We start from the raw sequence: 18411 nt of genomic DNA, 5'->3' as shown, positions 1-18411 counted from the left end.
TAATAATTTTTCCATTAAATTAATAATTTTTTCATTAAATTAATAATTTTTTCATTAATTTGACATAATTTCAATTTTGAAATTTGATGGAAGATTGGAAGATGTGATAAAATGAATGTGTATGTGTGGATAATTTAATAATTAAATTTGTGTAAATAAAATCTTATTGTGAATGAATTGTAGATTAGTGAAATTGAGTAAATTTTTGAGAAGTTACGGGAAGGTCATTGGAAAGCACAAATATCAGCCGATTCTCTCCGTCGAAACACAACTTTACTCCTCACTCAACCAGAGTAACAATTAATCAACTTTTTAATCTGTTTTAGAACTGTGTTACGGTGGATATTTCGTGGAGGATTTAGTCCTGAAGAAGGATTTTTTAGAAGTTTTTTACCTTCTGCTGAACTCACAACTGCCAAATCCCAGCCAGTTAACACAATTCACACATAAAATTAATCAAGGATTTGGGAGTTTCAATAGTATTTCACCATCCGAGACTCTCGGAAATGTCATTGTATCGCCTAACTTTAGTGTTTTAAAAGGGAATTTTAGTCCCTATTTAACCCCTCTTTAGCTTAAAATTACTTATATAATAATTTAGGAATGTTTATTGTATAATTTCACGAGGTTGAGGGGCCAGGAGGAGGATTTTGAGTACGTTTTCGGGCAATGTCTGGCGATCCTAACACAGTACAATAGTCTTAAAATCGATCCAGACACTAACAACCCAGTCGAACATCTCACCAACCAGTTACTCAATCTTACAAACGTAATTTTAAAACTAAATAATAATTTTTAGATGGAGGAAAGAGTTAAAAAAGTGTTAAATGCAATGTTTATACTTTACATGGATCACGGACTTACCAGTAACAACACACACATTCTTACCCAGTTACACATTTTTACAGTATTTTACACATTTTTACAGTATTTTACACATTTTTACAGTATTTTACACATTTTTACACATTACTGTGTCTTATTTCGACACTAACGTGTCTTTTTTTACACATCTTACACACTAATTTACACACTTACACACTATACATTAACACATTAATACTAATGTATGGAGTAGACAGTAGTTATAGTGGAAGAGTGTGTGTGTCGGAGGGAGGGAGTGTGTATTCTGCGTTAATGTGTGCACTGAATACGCATACGCATTTCACTACAATTATTAAATCATTTGAATCATTCACTAAATTATCACACGAACAAATTAATACAATTGCCGAACAGTTCCACAGGAATAAAACTTTGTTATTCCCCTTCAACTACTTGACACACCACAATCAAGATCCCAGAACTTTAATTCTCAACGTATTGTTTACTTAGTTTAATTAGTTAGATTAATATTTACTTACAGTGTGAATATTGTGTTAGAGGTTGTTTGTGGATGACAGGTTGTGTGAGTTGGAAAAATCATTTGGGGGTAAATTATACTTCAAATTTGATCTCTTCTTTCTTAATCTATTATATAACACTAGTTTACAAAGTGATATGGATGAGGAACACGATAAAACTGTGTTACGGTGTGAGTTGGAAAGGCTAATGAGTATAATGATAATGTGTAGATTAGCAGGTAAATATAAGAGTAAATAGTATGATCAGGTTGGATATCGCATATAAAAGAGCAAAAGGTGATTGGTAGAACAATACAACATATAGCAGCATATATCGGACCATACCCTAAATCGCTCTAATACCACATATTTATCAAGTTTACAGTTGGAATTTGTGATCTACAGAGTATTACTCGTGAAGTATTCAATGGGAATGTCAGTACTGAAGACTACGATTACACTGTGGATCATAACAGGAATATTAACATCTACACCGCCAAGGGTAGTTCAGTGTTTAACAAGGTAATTAAGTCCGGTGGTGGTTGTTGTGGAAGTGCGTGTTGTGGTTCAGAAACTGTGATTTGGTCAACCAATGACAGTATTAAATATGGTTCAAAGGTGTTTACTGATATAAAGGGTGAAAATGTGAGCATATACTTGGTGACAGGTGAGATTATACACTATGGTAAGTCATACGATGGATGGCAGAAGACTTCTAACAAAATATCCCTTAATATCAGTAAGACGTCCAGTACCATTTGGTATGACTTCCATCACGATGGTGAGACGAGAACATTCACCGCAAAGCCTGGTTACTTATTCCAAACGGTGTTACTCGCTGGAGCTGAAGTTTTTTGGAAGTCAAGCTTTGATCAGCTGTGTTCGGACAAGGTCATAATCTACGGTGTGGAGTCAACGATTAGAAATGTTAACATATTTCTCAAAGATCGGTCAGTAATTCACTTCCACAAGGCAGATTACAAATGGGTCTCAACTACTGCTATCGTTCTCAATATCGATATTAACAGCAATAATGACCGATTTGAGTACAGGGCCACGAGGGGATTTGGGCACTTTAATCCCAAGCCTAATCTCAAAATAAGAAAAATCGTAAAGGCGGAGCTTGACATATGGGAAGCCAAAGTAACCACCGTAGATGGTAAAACATACATTGACCACGGGCTCAAAGTTGTGTTAATGGGCTCTGGCAAGAAGGAAAAATATCTTTCAATTCTGCTCCAGAGTGGTAGATTTGTACTTCTCCAGAAGATTGCAAAGGGTCAACCATGGCAAGATATAACTCAGAATAAACATAACTTCCAGGGGATTAAGTTGTTCTCCCTGGATGAAGGTACCTCAAAGTATCATGAACTGACTAGAGAGGATTACGAGCCCATAGTGTTTGAATATAGATATGGTTACGAATTTAGAGATAATGTAAAATGTGTGATGATTACTAATAATGGTAAAAATATGTGGACCCACACGGAAGACACTGAGTTTGGGTATCCTAAAGGGGTATACTTAGATCTCCGTAGAAACTCATTCAGTGTCACAAATCTCAAAGATCAGACAAAAACAGTTGTTCCATGGGTACGTTCAGATACAACAGATGTATCAGCTCCTGTGGAAGCTCCTGTAACTAAAGCTGCAGTAGTGACCCCTAAAGGAACTCCTGTAGCAGGTCCACCAATTGTCAAACTGTACTCAAGTAAACCAGGGGAACTCACATGTAAAGTTGAGAAAGAGTTTGACGACTTTGATTATTGGCTAGAGGATCTCCAATGTGTGTTGATTACGCATGACGGAAACTGTGTCTGGAAACATGAAACTGGTAAACCCTACCCAAGGTACATGAGCTACAACGAGGAGGACTGTAAAATAGTTGTAAGTTTCGAACAAGATTATTATATGTGTACCAAGCACGAGAGTGGGTGGAAATCGGTGATACGTAGTCACGACGGTATGACTGGTGGTACTGGCCCATCATACGCATTTGGTGATACCTCTGCCTTAACTAAATCTTATAACATTATTTCAACTGGACCTACCACTGAACCAACTGAGGCTAAGACAGTCGCCGCTCCAGCAGTAACTGCTCCACCCACACCCACTGAACCTACCAAGGTGGCTCTTGACATTGAGAATAAGGAAAGTACCACCGAGTGTGACTACAAGGATGACAATGGAGTTGTAACATATACTCACAAGGTTGGTTACTTGTTCAATAAGGTATTGGAGGGTGAGTATGAAATATGGAAATCAGTTGCTAATGTATTTGGTAAGCTGGTAAGGACTAAGGAAACCAAGGGTATTAATTACCTTGTGGTACTACTGACCAATAGGGCATTCACACTGTACCAAGAGTCTGATAAAGAGTGGAAGGATATCACCAGAGAGAGACAAGATGTTACTGGGCTAAAATTCCTGGTCGAAGGTGTAAAAAGCAAAATTTTACTAATTTTAAATAAACTCGTAAATTTTCTTATTTCAACAATTTCTCCAATATATTCAACTTTTTAACCACTAATTTTTACTAATTTACTAGTTTTACATTGGAATCCAATTGTCATGGTATGTTCCAATGTGTAGAACAAATTTTCCAAAAAAATGACAAACATTTATTATTTTAATATAATTAATTATTTTAACATTTTTAGCCTTTTATTCCTGAATTTATCACGTTAAAATGGCACCACCCTCTAACAAAGTTTTTGACTCAATAAACCACAGATTCCACCCCTTTTAACATAATTACCATTAATTGTTAATTAATGTGAAAATAGCACTATGAGTACGTATGGGAGTAGTAGGATGAAATGGTTTTTTACAAAACCGTACGTCAGACATTCGCCTTCACTGCTTCATTATCCTCTAACATCTCATGTGAACAGGGGAAAATTAATAAATTGGATGTATAATAAGCCTTATGACAGGTAAATTTCACTACTCTAAACAATTGTAGATCAGAGGTCATCTCAGTGTATGGCCCGAATACCATACAGTTAACTAATTTACCCATGGGATACACGCCGGAGTATTTGCAAGAAAGACTAAGGCGCTTTTTCTCCAAGTTTGGCACTGTTACTTTTGTCAGGTGTTTACCTCACCAGCTGGATCCTTACCAGTGTAACGGCACGGGATACGTCAGTTTTAGGACCAAAGAATCATCTCTAGACGCCTCTAGAGCTAATTTAGTCCTACCATTCACTCTCCATAGTAAGATTATAAGCATAAATCATCTGTACTGGGATACCCATAATGACCCCCAGTACTACTACAAGCAGTTGCACTATAACAGGGAAATACTCCGAATTGGACTGGAATTGTACCGTAAAATCGCTGATCAGGGGGTAATTAGTATTAACAGAGTTGCTAACGGGATATTTGAAAAGTGTTTTTATACCGGGAAATTAATCAAGTCTGGCGTGTCAGTACTGAGTAAATTTGGCACCTGGGATAATTTCTTTAATCAATCCCCTTTCAAAAGGATTTTTAAAGTTGTAGGTGCGTTACGGTGCTTGTACTCATTTCTAACCTATTTAGACCCTACCACAACTATTTATACACATTTTACACATTTTACACACTTTACACATTTTACACACTTTACACATTTTACACATTTTACACATTTTACACATTTTTGTGTCTTATTTCGACGCTAACGTGTCTTTTTTACACACAGTTACATAGTTAAATATTAATAAAGAGTTTAGAGGGTAGGATTGGTTTATTGTTATGTTCAGAGGAAACTCTGGAGAGAGTGTTAAAAGAGGCTGAGATACAATTAACTAAGCAGTTGGATGAGAGTTTGGCAGTTAACTGGCGATTAGGAAAGCCAAAGTTACCAGAACAGGCACAGAAAGAGGCTAATGAATTGTATTATCTGGAACCCATCCCTGAACAGTTACAACTACTCTCGAGAAGTCACACAATGTACAGATTACACGATGAAAGATATTTGTTCAAGTTCTCTCTCAAACAAAAGAGAAATCAACAACGGAAACTATACCGACAAAACAAACTCAACACACAATCCACCACTTAACCATACTATATATACTAATACTATTTGTATATTGTATAGTAGGAGTATACTAGGGCATATTACATAGTTAAGTTTACAGTAGGATAACACTTCTTAATACAATTAATACTCATTAATACTGTTGTAATAAGCTTAAATAATGTATAATAGAGTCATTTTACTATGTTATATACACCTGATTTAGTACCCGTAAACCCAGACACCTACCACTACTATTCTATACTATATATTATATACTATAGTATATATTGTATATGTATAGTAGTAAGAGTATACTAGGGTGTATTATATAGTTTAGTATACACTAAGATAACACTAATTACAGTGTAAATACCTCTTAATACTCCTTAACACTGTTATTATAAGCTTAAATAATCTATAATAAAGTCATTATACTGTGTTATATACACCTGATTTACTAGCCGAAACTATAAACCCAGACATCTATATCACTATACATACTATATATAATATACTATATACTATGTATAATAGTATATGTATAGTAGTATATGTATAGTAGTTAGAGTATCTTAGAGTATATTTAATAGGTAGTATTAACTACTACTTAACACCTCACAACACTCTTAATACTGTTTAATACTATCTTTAAACGCTGTAAATAGTATGTTAAACCCTGTAAACAGTAGTATAACCTACTCTATATACACCTAGTTTACTAGCCAAAACCATAAACCCAGACACATATAATACTATACCATATATTATATACCATATATATAATATACTACTGTAGTAACACTAAACCCTCAATCTACTCCCAAACTAACTACCATACTATACTATACCATACTATACATAATACAATACAATAAATAAATGTGTATATTTGTTATTGTTTATTTTTTAGTACGAGTCTGGGATTGGTATCTTCATGTTCTCGTTCCTTGGTGATGCGTTCGAATCTGTCCATATCCTCGGTCATCATGGTGTGCATGAGCTGTGCCGTGTGTAAAAAGGTCCAGTCAAATATGAAATCATACTGGTATCCTTGTCTGAAGAACAGGTCCTTGAGTATGCGTCTGAGGTACGAGTAATCAGGTCTGTCCTCAAACCTCAATGACCTGGCATAGTTAATAAAGGTGACAAATTCAAATGGCAGTTGTTTGCACAAAAGATCAACTGGAATTGCGATTTTTTTTTCGCTGATCTTGTCATATTTGTCCTTTTTGGACGTGGCCTTGAGGCCCTGCCACGGTAAACTACCCCGCATGAAATATAATAAAACATATCCTAGAGCTTCCATATCATCTCTACGGCTCTGCTCAATTCCCAAATGTGTGTTTATGCTCGCGTAACGTGCGGTGCCCGTGAGGTTCTTGCCCTCACGGTAACAGATATGCTGCGCAGTCTTCGAGTCTCGGTATTTCTTAGCCAACCCAAAATCGATAATGTACACAATTGACATCTTTTTCCCGCGTCCAATGAGGAAGTTGTCGGGCTTTATGTCACGATGTATGAAGTTCTTGGAGTGACAGTACTCTATCCTGTTTAACATTTGATCAGCCAGCATTAGCACAGTTTTTAAACTCAGTTTCCTGTTACAAATTGTAAATAAATCCTCTAGGGATGGACCTAACAGGTCCATAATTAATATATTATACTCGCCCTCTATGCCATACCAGTGAATATTTGGTATCCCTACACCTCCTGCCAGTAATTTATACAACTTCGACTCGTACAGTAATTGCGGATGTCGCGAACGATGCGACTCTAACTTTATCGCAACGTCCTCGCCAGTCGTTATATGCGTCCCGATAAATATGTCACCAAACGAACCACTCCCTATCTTACGACCCAAACGGTACTTACCACCCACACGAATCTCCAATGATCTACCCAGCATTATTAACTCAAACACTCACTCCCATCATACAATTCCAAACAGTTCAGATTTCTAACGTTAATTACAAGGTTTCAAAGGTTAAATTTGAAGATTTCTCAATATTTCTCGGGTTAATTTAAGGATTTCTAAGGTTAAAATTAAGATTTCAAAGGCTAATTTTAGCTTAATTTAGTGATTTCTAAGGTTAAAATTAAGATTTCAAAGGCTAATTTTAGCTTAATTTAGTGATTTCTAAGGTTAATTTTAGCTTAATTTTGTGATTTCTAAGGTTAATTTTAGCTTAATTTTGTGATTTCTAAGGCCAAATTTTATGATTTCTAGGGCCAAATTTTATGATTTCTAAGGCTAAATTTGTGATTTCTAAGGCCTAATTTCAATATTTCTCAGGCCAATTTCTCAGAATTTCAAATTTGTTAAATTCCTTAAATTTTGTTAAATTTCTCCAATTTTCTCAATTATTTTACAGTAAAGTTTGGTAAAAAAATTTACTTCTTGTGATATTTGTAACCAAAGCGCCAGCTGTTTACGTTAAAATTCTAAAAAACCAGGCAGAAACCCTAACAAAACAATGTGAACCCTAACAAAACAATGTGAACCAAAATTAAACCTAACAAAATAAAATAAAGTAAAATGAACCAAGATAAAACAAAATGAAATAAAATAAAAATAAAAATAAAAATAAAAAAAGGATAAAAAGTGAGTTGGTGGAAAAAAAGATCGTAGTTTACCGTAGAGTAGAAAATTCTTACCCACAAGAGTGGCCTTTGTGAAATTAGTGTGAATTAAGCGTAGGTTTAGTGCCCGAGTGTGAATTTAGTGCCCGAGTGTGAATTTAGTGTCCAGAGTGTGAATTTAGTGCCTGGAAACGTGCACATTTCAAACCGCAAAAAAGTACAAATTTAACATTTTCAAACCCTGCCCTAATACGACTTTGTACACCAGGCCAGTCTCACCCTTTTCGCCCAAATTTCAATCCCTCAACTCTCTCACAAATTTTTTATTTTATTTTTTAATGTCAACTTGCCAAAAGGTTCGGAATTTGATCGTTTTTGGCCACAATCGCCACAAGCACACCAACGCATACTCCCAGATTCCTCTCACAAATTAAAATTTATCAAATTAAAATTTATCAAATTTATTAAATTATTAAATTTATTTAAATAATTAAAATTGTTAAATTTATTAAAAAATTTGGTTATTTCGAGATTTTGCGTTTTTCCAAACTTTGCCACTTTTAACCCTTACCACACTTAATATATAATCAATTTTGTAATATACAATTAATTTTATAATATTGTAAAATAGTGAAAAAATTTGTGAACTCGTGACAATATTTGTTTATGTATGATATCTACCACCGATGGTGGAGCAGTTTTCGTTAATTCCGTAGCTTTTGTACTTGAATGTAGTGACGTCTGGTAACTCCTCCCGCTCCTTCAAGATTTCACCTATCCTCGCCATCAACTCGGGGGTCACACCGTAGGGATCTCTTTCCTCTGTGACACACTGTGTATCAACGTGTTTGGGGGGTTCGGTGGTGTTCCAGCCGCGCAGTAGTGATGTTTGTGACTGTACCTGCAGTAGTGGGCACTTTGTGACGGAGTCGATCATGAGTGCGTAGTTCCTCAAGTTGTGGTAGGAAATCCAACAGTCTCTCTTCTGCCTCAACTTTATCAGTCCACTCCTGTCAAACATCTGCGGGATTTCTCCTCTAAGTAACTCAGTTCTCTTCACACTGTCCACGTAGTTTAAATCGTTTATAGCCTTTGTCACCTCGTCATCGTATACTCCAGTGTCATCACGGGTGATTGGGTTGGTATTGTCACTACTGGGGTGAGTGTTCTGGGTTGCGGGAATGAGATGTTGGAAAAAGTGGTAAGGAGAGGCCCAGTCTTGTCTCGGGATGTTGAAGGGTCTGTTGAATAGCTTACAGTAGTCACGAGCGACACGATATTCCACAAAGTCCTCAAACAAATATAACTAATTTATTATTGTGTTTGAGTATTTTAGGGGTTAATTTATGGTTAATTTAGGAGTTATTTAGGGGTTATTTTAGGGTATTTAGGGGTTAATTTATGGTAAATTTAAGCTTATTTTAGGAGTATTTAGAGAGTGTTTTAGAGTATATTAGGGGTATTTTAGTACTATTTTAGGGATAATTTAGCTCTTATTTAGGCATTATTTAGGCATATTTTAGCCTTATTTAAGGGTAATTTAAGCTAATTTTAGGACTATTTTAGGGCTAATTTAAGCTTAATTTAGGACTAATTTAGAGGTGTTTTAGCTAAATTAGAGGTAATTTAGCGGTATTTTATGGGTTATTTAGGGGTATTTTATGGGTTATTTAGGGGTATTTTATGGGTTGTTTAGGGCTATTTAGAGCTTATTTTAGGATTATTTAGTACTATTTTAGAGGTATTTAGAGCTTATTTTAGGGCTAATTTAGCTCAATTTTGTACTATTTTCAGCCTTAACTACTACGTATCTACATAAATAAATACCAAATTCTGTGTAAATTAACTAAATTATTGAGTAAATTAACTAAATTATTGAGTAAATTGACTGAATTATTGAGTAAATTGTGTTACTTGATGGTTATAAATTCTTTGTTTGATTGAGGAGGATTTGGTGTTTTGGGTGGTTGGTTTTGGTGTTATGGAATCCAATTCCACATCAACCTCTTGCACTTGATCCAACTTCTCATTCTCTACACAATAATTTATTCAACTAATTTATGTAATTTATGTAAATATTAACTTTTTGTGGGAGTCGGACTATTGTATAGAAAGTAAGATTCGGTTTTGTATTGGTAGGGAAACTGCTGATGATGAAACGGTTTTTTAATGTGTGTTTTCCTACTCACATGGACGTTATGTAATATATCAACAGTCCCCGGCGGAGACCAATCCAGTCCCATAAAAATTATTCACCAATTTAAAAAATAATATTAATTTTATAATTTAAAAAATAATATTAATAATATTAATAATTTAATAATATTGATAAATTTAAAATTTTGCACCATGTGAAATAAATTAGAAAAATTTGTGTGGAACCGAGACTAATTACTTAGTCCTAAAGGCTCCTAAAAATTATTAAACGGAATTATAATAATTAATAGTGAGTGAGTTACGTGTTGAATAATTTCGATGGCTTTGTTGAGTGTGACTTCCTTTGTGTGGCTGACTCCATTTTCGTTTGTTATCTCATAAAACACCTCAGACGGCATTAGCAACTCCTCTCTAACAATGATTTACGCCGTGTAACTTAGTAATTGTGTAGTAGTGTGTAACTGGGTAATTGAGGAACTGAGAACCCCCAGAGGGAGCTAATAATATAAGGGTAGAGGGAGAGGGAGCTACTTAACTATATACCCCAAGAGGGAGCTGATTTAACTATATACCCCTAGAGGGAGGTAATTATATAGGGGAGAGGGAGCTAATAATATAACCCTAGAGGGAGCTATCTTAGTATACCCCAAGAGGGAGCTGATTTAACTATATACCCCTAGAGGGAGCTAAGTAACTAGGGGAGCTGGATCTGTTTGACCAAGCTCCGTTACGGAGAAAGGTCCACGGGTAACTCCTAGAGTAAACTAAGTAAATAACTGAGGAACTGGTATCCCCGCAGGGAGAGCTAAGTTGTGAGGAGTAAGCTATGTGATCGGTAGCAAGCTCCGTAACGTACTTAAAGCTGGTGAGAATAATTTGTGTATTGAGTGAGGATAACAACTTGGCGAGTTTATGTCTGTAATGTTCGTCAAGAGCAGAGTCGACCTCGTCCAGTAAGTAAAACGCCGTAGGCCTCAAACGCTGCAAACCCAACACAAACGTCAACGTTATCACACTCTTCTGACCTCCTACACATACCATTTAGTAATAAATAATTATGTGAGAAATGTGTAATTATGTGTGAAGTGAGTAGTAATGTGTGAACTGTGTAGTGTGGTGCCTGAGAGTAGATTGAGGAGTGTTTCGTGTGATTTGTTGAATGAGACTTTAATGTCCAGACCGGTGTGCTCTTCCGTGTCTAATAATACATAAGTTGTAACTAATAAATGTGTAATTAGTGGGAGATAGTGTCCTGGTAGGGAGAACTAGAACCCCCAGGAGTAAGTTGTGAGCGGTAGCAAGCCCCGTAACGGATACCAGAATTCCTTAACACCTGAAGAATAAATAAAAATATTAAAATACAAGTTTGATGGATCCGTTTGGAACAAAGTGCCTGAAAATCTCCAGTAAATAACTATTCATCCTCGCCAACAAATCAACCAAATTTCTATCCTTGTCACGACTCAACATCTGATCAAATTTTTACACATCTTTTACAGTATTTTACACATTTTTTACACATTTTACACATTTTACACACTTTTTACGGTATTTTACACATTTTTTACACATTCTTACACACTAACGTGTCTTATTTCGACACTAACGTGTCTTATTTACAATATTTACACACTTATTTACACTATTTAAAATAACTATAGTATTTTATTGGATTACGTGGATGGATTGTAGAATTTGTTGTTTGGAGGTGAGGATGTGGTTTTTTCGTTGTTCGAGGAGTTTAAACTCGGCTGAAGAATGATTAAACTGAGTTGTCATACCGTTGAGGGTTTCGTACTCCTTCACGTTGATCTTACTCATGTACTCCATACCGTCACATTCCTACACATTACACTCTTAATACATAATTATAATATTAAGTATATGAAATAACTATGTACCCCGAGAGGGAGCTATCTTACTATCTAGGGAGAGGGAGATACTTATACTATATACCCCTAGAGGGAGCTAATAATATAAGGGGAGAGGGAGCTAATAATGTAAGGGGATAGGGAGCTAAGTAATAAATAAGTCCTCAGGGGTAAAAGGGACCCAGAGGGAGCTAAATAAGTAATAAATAACTAAGTTAGTACAAGCCCCGTAACGCAGTACCTGATGAATTTTGGACAATTGATCGAGAATGACGTCACGTTGAGTGATGAAATTATTCAACATCTGCTCCCTCACACTCACATCCACACAACCCAACTCATTCTTATACTCATTCATACCAATTCTAAACATATCAATATCCAACTAAGTATATGAAATATCTAACTATATACCCCAAGAGGGAGCTATTTAACTACATACTCTTAGATATACCCCTAGAGGGAGCTACTTAACTATACTTAACTATATATCCCAAGAGAGAGCTAATAATATAAGGGGAGAGAGAGCTAATAATATAAGGGGAGAGAGAGCTAATAATATAAGGGGAGAGAGAGCTAATAATATAAGGGGAGAGGGAGCTAAGTAATAACTAAGTCCTCGGGTAAAAAGAGACCCAAAGAGAGCTAAATAAGTAATAAATAACTAAGTTAGTACAAGCCCCGTAACGGATACACAATTGAATTGATAAAATGATTGATTGAGGATATTTTATTATTTTCTTCCTTTAGCTGGTTTTGTAACTGCTTCAACTCATTCTCCAGCCTCATACGCTCCATCAGCTCCTCCTCCTAATTAACAATACTATTATTTATCGAGGTATTTTGTTACATTGTGATTGGAGTTAAGTTGTTCTGTCATCTAAAACAATGTTATTAGTGTGAAAATTACGTTTTGTGTGGATTGGAGTGATTTGAGAGCGTGTTTGAGATCAGAAATTTGTGTGTCATATTGTGTGATCAGTTGTGTGTTCCTGAGGATATTGTTGGATAAATCACTTTTCCTCAGTGTCAGCGAGGCTAACTTTTCCTCCAACTCCTCCTTAAGCTCCTGTAAACCTGATCTCTCCAACCTCAACTCCATCATACGACTCTCATCCATCCTCTCACTCTTTCTCCTAAATATATTTCTATTGAAGTGTGTAAAATGTGTAAATGTGTGTAAGTGTGTAAAATAGGTAAATTAGTGTGTAAGAATGTGTAAAAAAAGACACGTTAGTGTCGAAATAAGACACGTTAGTGTGTAAATGTGTAAAGTGTGTAAAAGTGTGTAAAAGTGTGTAAAATACTATTAGTGTGTGTAAGAAGTACTTTGTGAGTTTATTGTTGATGTGTTGGATTTGTTGTTTGTATTGGTTGGATTTGTTACTGTTCAACTTCATCCTTAGCATTTCCTCATTTCTACACATTGTCAGGGTTGTTCCAGAGTAAATAACTAAGAGTTACAGTTTCAGATTATTGAGAGTGATGTTGAGAGAGTTGAACTGCTCCGTTGTGTTGTTGAGATTTTGTTTATTCAAAGAATATTTCACCCTGGCCTCCTCTAACCCCTGGAGTAATATTATTCTACAGTGTTTACCCTGTTAATAGTTTCCAGTTCTGAGTTCAACTCAGTAATCCTAGACTCTATAGCATTGTACTCCTCCTCCATACTCTTCATTCTACACATTCATCAGTAAATAAGAAGAGTCAAGGAGTAAATAAGTAAATAAGAAGAGTCCCGGGGTAAATAAGTAAATTAGAAGAGTCCCGGGGTAAATAAGTCATAAGTAAAGATTTGTGAGGGTAGCAAGCCCCGTAACGCACTTGTAATAATTTGTAAGAATTGAACTTGATAAATTAACATATCCACCAGTCACTATACCATTGCCATAATACTACAAACTTATCATCCAAACTAACTAATGTTATTATGTAATTAAGTAATTAAGTAAATGAGTAAATAAGTAACTGTGTAGGAGGTGAGTAGGCACAATTTCCCCGGTTGGCGTAACGGAATTTTTATTGTGTGATAGTAGTTTAAGTGCCGTTTTGGAGTCTGGAACAAGGTTAAAATCCTTCAGTAGCATCCGCAAAACGCCACGCAACTCCTCGCCACACTCAACACAATTCAACATCTTAACCACTCTTTCCCCCCGATCCTCACTAACTTCAACTCCATTAACACTATTAACATTATTAACTCCATTAACACTATTAACATTATTAACTCCATTAACACTATTAACATTATTAACTCCATTAACACTGTTGACAGGGTGAATTAGGTCGAGAGAGATGATTTGTATGTTGTGTGTGGGATTGTGTTGTTGGATGTAGTTGATGAGCTTTTTGGCAGTGTCCATTGTGGAGACAATTATTGTAAATAGCCTTGAGCCCAGAACTTGCTCCACCGCTATCCTGTACTCTGACCTGATCTCTATCATGTCTATCAACACTCCCACATATGCCACAGATTCTACAGTAGAATTATATTAAGTTAAGGTATAGCTAAGTAGCTCCCTCTAGGGGTATAGATTAAGATAGCTCCCCTTATGGGTATATAATTAACTATAGTAAAGTAGCTCCCTCTAGGGGTATAAATAATTAGCTCCCCTTAGGGGTATATAATTAACTATAGTAAAGTAGCTCCCTCTAGGGGTATAAATAATTAGCTCCCCTTAGGGGTATATAATTAACTATAGTAAAGTAGCTCCCTCTAGGGGTATATAATTCTAAGTATATAGTTAAGATTATATAGTTAATTAGCTCCCTCTCCCTAGATAGTAATTTAGCTCCCTCTTGGGGTATAAATAAAGTAGCTCCCTCTCGGGGTATACAATTAGGGTATTAGTTAATTAGTTTGATACCTTGAGTTTGTAGAAACTGTTGTAGTATGTTTAGTGTGTGATAATTTGTGTGTGATGTAGTCTTGAATGTTTCCTGTGCTCTTTGTAAGTTTACCTTTAGCTTTGCTAATTTCCCCAGCTCCACTGATAACTCACGCTGTTTCACACGTTTTGATTCTGTTATCCTTTCCATCTCCTGCGTACTTAACTCATACTCCTGCATCTGAATATTCTTGTCAGATTCACATTTCTCCATCTCACACAATACAGAATTGATATCCCCAGCGCATTGGTGGAGTAATTTGTCCAACCTGTTCATAGTGATTTCATGTTCTTTAAGCTGCTGCTGGTTATACTTTAGCTGCTCTTGTAAGACTTTAACTGTGTTGTCCAATTCTAAGTTCATATTACCCATACGTAAAGTGGTTTCTGTTAACTTGTCACCGGTACGAAGGAGCTCCGACTCCAACTCCGAGAGTTCCAACGAGAGCACTGCGTTCACCTCCGTTAGCTTAATTCTCTCACTCTCCAAGTCATTTAATTCCACAATTGACTCACCAATTCTCTGTTGTAGTTGTTGTAAATTCGTTTCCTCAGTAGGCTCACATAGACTAGCGCTGATTTCCCCAATTTTACCCTCTATGAGCACAATTTTACCCTCTATTAGTACAATTTTATCCCGTGTTTCGTCATGGAGTTGGTGTGACTTTTCGAGTTTTTGTGTCATTTCGTTGAGTTTCAGCTGGAGTAAGTTTGACTCTAGCACTTTCCGCCTGGTGTCCAGCTGTTTCCAATTACTGTGCCTGTCACTTTCCAACTGTAACGCACTCAGCTTTCGCTTCAACTTGGAAAATCCCGTCTCCACCTCCTCTAACACATTTTCAGTCTCAGTTAATAGTTTAACACACTCGGTCACACGGTGACTGAAAGTGTTATGCCCAATAGCGTCACGGAATAACCGCAGCCGTTCCTCCGCACTATACGATACCAATTTAGTCACAGAATCTTGTAAAACACTGTAAAACACATATGAACCTAGGGAACTAGAAGAGTTGGGGGAACTAGAAGAGTATGGGGACAGCCCTATGGAGTGTAAGAAATGTTTATAATCTTTGAATTTGACTTGTGTTCCATTGATTAAAAAAGTGTCGGTGGACTCTGTGATGACACGTTGGAGGCTAAGTTCAGTCCCCTGAAGATCGACAGATTGTAAAGTATTAACATTTAGATCGGAGATGTCGAGGATAAGTTCTGCGAAAGCGGAAAAATCGGGCGAGGTGGAGCTCTGGTCGCCCTTGAAAAGGTAATCTGACCTGGTAAACCCAGGCACACTGTCACCCAAAACAAAACTCACAGCCAACAACACATTACTCTTACCAGAACCATTCAGACCAACTACAACAATAATTACACGCAGTTGAGTTAATTAGGGGTAAAATAAGCTAATTAAGGGCCAAAATATGACTAATTAAGGAGTAAAATAACAATAATTAAGGGGTAATTAAGGCCAAAATAAGCGTAAAATAACACTAATTAAGGGTCAAAATAGGACTAAAATAGGCTAAAATAACACTAATTAAGAGGGAAATAAGGGTAAAATAAGTAAATTTAGGGGTAAAAATGACTATTTTAAGACTAAAATAAAGGGAATTAAGGGCTAAAATAAGGGTAAATTAAGACTGAAATAAGCCAAATTAGAGCCAAAATTATGACTAAAATTAGCTTAAATGAGGGTAAAAATAGATAAAATTAAGCCTAATTAAGGCCTAAAATAACACATAAATAGCTAAAATTAAGCCTAATTAAGGCCCAAAATGAGTAAATTTGGAAGTAAAATATGACTAAAATTAGTACAATTAAGTGCTAATTAGGTTAAAAATGAGTAAAATTAAGTGCTAATTAGGTTAAAAATGAGTAAAATTATCCCTAAAATAAGGCTAAAATATTCTTAAAACGAGTAAATTAAGTGCTAATTAAGGGTGAAATGTGTAAGTGTTGGAAATACCGATGGCGTTGTAATTGGGTGAGAGTGAGAACAAGGTTAAATCTTTATAGGTCCTAAAATTCTTTAAACGAATTAATTTGATATACATCGGAAAATATTTTAATTATTTCAAATTATGTGGTACGACACAACATCACAAATCTTTTATTCCCACTCGTAAAATATTAACCCTTTAAAATTAAATATATTGCTTGTAAATTTTTATAAAGGGAAAATGTTAACGCTAATATCTAAAGGGGACCTAACTTACCCATGTCACAAATACCACACTAACCACAATTAATCAAGATATAACTGATTAATACAAGATATAACAGAGTAATATAAGATATGACAGAGTAAAATATGTGGGAATAAGTGGAGATATTGTGTAGATTGATGTGGAAGGTTGGTGTAGGATATGAAGTGCTCCCCATGGGCATGGAAGGCTGGGAAATTATTAGTAAAAAATATGCCAACACATTTGATAATAAAATTAGTATTAGTAATATTAATTAAAGGTAAAATAATGTGTGAGGACGTGACGTATGACATCAACGATAAAAGCGGCGATTTCGTGATGATGAGCGAGTTTAAAGCCACATTCACCTCAACCGCAAGCATGATCCCCTACCAAGATATCACAATTAGAAAAGTCACAGACCACAACTTCACTCTCTGGGAAACACAAACCCTCAAAGAATCCTGTACATACATTCTCATCCTCAAGTATTCACATTTTTTATTTTAGCCATATTCTTAACTACTCATCACTTATTTACCCATCCCCATTATTTATCTTTTTGCAACCTTTTGGTATTTTATTTTTAATTTGGAATTAAAATTTGGTAAATGTGTAGTTACTGCAGCAGAAATGACTTACGGAGAAAATTTATTTCTCGTAACCCGATCAATTTTGGCATTTATTTTTTTTAACCCCAATTCTTAATTATTTTTAATTATTTTTTGTAAATTTGAACAAATTGTGAAAATAACAACTCCATTGCAGATTACACATTTCTAAATCCCAGCCTATCAACTGACACTCATAGAAATTATAGATTTGAAGAAATGGTAATGTTGATAATGAAGATAAAGAGTTCTGAGGGCTATAGTAAGCTCCACAGTGTAAAGGATGACACGTGGCTACACGTGTCAGAATCCGACTTTAACTCCGTGTTGAGAGAGTTGAGACTGAGAGTTCCCAGTGAGAATCACATATTAATTGACATTTCTAACCCGAACCGTGAGAAGGTGACGGTGAAGAGGAGAAACACTGGGGGTGCGGACTTTATTACGTTTACGACAAATTACCCGTACCACTTGATTAAAATCGTCCAGGGCTCGGAGGTTATTTGGAGAGCGCCGTTGAACGAGGACTACTGCGCAGACTGCGTCATTTACCTCAGAAACGACGAGTACGAACTACTCCAGGCCTTCATCTGCACAAACGAATTCATAGGGTTCAAATTCTTCACAAAGCTAAACAACCACTGGGAAAACATCGCCAAGTCTGAGTTCTACAATAGATTAGAAAAGTTAGACTTGGAACATATCACAAACGGTGGCGTACCCGAAGACTGCAACTTTCACAAGTGCAAAATTAGCTCCTAATTAA

The 18411-nt window shown here is 35.8% G+C and overlaps 8 protein-coding genes across 8 annotated transcripts; 4 read left to right on the top strand and 4 right to left on the bottom strand.

Moving 5' to 3' along the window:
- Positions 1–24: 24 nt before the first annotated feature.
- Positions 25–1703, top strand: citZ (Citrate synthase family protein; the record flags this gene model as incomplete). The annotated part of the gene is made up of 7 exons (XM_061305847.1): positions 25–293; positions 327–514; positions 602–769; positions 800–866; positions 1079–1320; positions 1384–1582; positions 1612–1703. The coding sequence occupies exons 1-7, from the start codon at positions 173–175 to the stop codon at positions 1701–1703; spliced, it is 1077 nt and encodes a 358-aa protein (XP_061161769.1). The 5' UTR covers positions 25–172.
- Positions 1704–2540: 837 nt separating this feature from the next.
- On the top strand, positions 2541–3935 carry TpMuguga_03g02270 (uncharacterized protein; the record flags this gene model as incomplete). The annotated part of the gene is made up of 1 exon (XM_061305849.1): positions 2541–3935. One exon carries the CDS (start codon positions 2541–2543, stop codon positions 3864–3866), a length of 1326 nt encoding a protein of 441 aa, XP_061161768.1. The 3' UTR covers positions 3867–3935.
- Positions 3917–5409, top strand: TpMuguga_03g02265 (RNA recognition family protein). The gene is made up of 3 exons (XM_061305848.1): positions 3917–4279; positions 4309–4850; positions 5063–5409. The coding sequence occupies exons 1-3, from the start codon at positions 4134–4136 to the stop codon at positions 5392–5394; spliced, it is 1020 nt and encodes a 339-aa protein (XP_061161767.1). The 5' UTR covers positions 3917–4133; the 3' UTR covers positions 5395–5409.
- An 832-nt stretch (positions 5410–6241) lies between these two features.
- CK1 (Casein kinase I) lies at positions 6242–7487 on the bottom strand. Its single transcript, XM_758240.2, has one exon. The coding sequence runs from the start codon at positions 7259–7261 to the stop codon at positions 6248–6250; it is 1014 nt and encodes a 337-aa protein (XP_763333.2). The 5' UTR covers positions 7262–7487; the 3' UTR covers positions 6242–6247.
- Positions 7488–8543: 1056 nt separating this feature from the next.
- Positions 8544–10263, bottom strand: TpMuguga_03g00314 (uncharacterized protein; the record flags this gene model as incomplete). The annotated part of the gene is made up of 3 exons (XM_758239.2): positions 8600–9241; positions 9850–9968; positions 10019–10178. 3 exons carry the CDS (start codon positions 10176–10178, stop codon positions 8600–8602), a joined length of 921 nt encoding a protein of 306 aa, XP_763332.1.
- On the bottom strand, positions 10254–11133 carry SMC3 (RecF/RecN/SMC N terminal domain protein; the record flags this gene model as incomplete). Its single annotated transcript, XM_758238.2, has 3 exons — positions 10254–10346; positions 10395–10503; positions 10949–11133. 3 exons carry the CDS (start codon positions 11131–11133, stop codon positions 10323–10325), a joined length of 318 nt encoding a protein of 105 aa, XP_763331.2. The 3' UTR covers positions 10254–10322.
- A 71-nt stretch (positions 11134–11204) lies between these two features.
- Positions 11205–16930, bottom strand: Smc3 (SMC proteins Flexible Hinge domain protein; the record flags this gene model as incomplete). Its single annotated transcript, XM_061305671.1, has 15 exons — positions 11327–11425; positions 11455–11562; positions 11770–11843; positions 11874–11934; positions 12205–12328; positions 12658–12773; positions 12814–12843; positions 12874–13099; positions 13293–13382; positions 13428–13531; positions 13561–13642; positions 13788–13858; positions 13955–14439; positions 14831–16204; positions 16815–16902. The coding sequence occupies 15 exons, from the start codon at positions 16900–16902 to the stop codon at positions 11327–11329; spliced, it is 3132 nt and encodes a 1043-aa protein (XP_061161003.1).
- Positions 16931–16955: 25 nt separating this feature from the next.
- On the top strand, positions 16956–18407 carry TpMuguga_03g00310 (uncharacterized protein; the record flags this gene model as incomplete). The annotated part of the gene is made up of 2 exons (XM_061305670.1): positions 16956–17522; positions 17855–18407. The coding sequence occupies exons 1-2, from the start codon at positions 17215–17217 to the stop codon at positions 18405–18407; spliced, it is 861 nt and encodes a 286-aa protein (XP_061161002.1). The 5' UTR covers positions 16956–17214.
- Between the last annotated feature and the right edge of the window lie 4 nt (positions 18408–18411).

Source organism: Theileria parva (assembly GCF_000165365.1).
Source record: "Theileria parva strain Muguga chromosome 3 map unlocalized ctg_530, whole genome shotgun sequence".
In the NCBI taxonomy this organism is placed as follows: domain Eukaryota; phylum Apicomplexa; class Aconoidasida; order Piroplasmida; family Theileriidae; genus Theileria; species Theileria parva.
The sequence above is the reverse complement of the archived record's forward strand: the minus strand, read 5'-3'. Positions and strand labels throughout refer to the sequence as shown.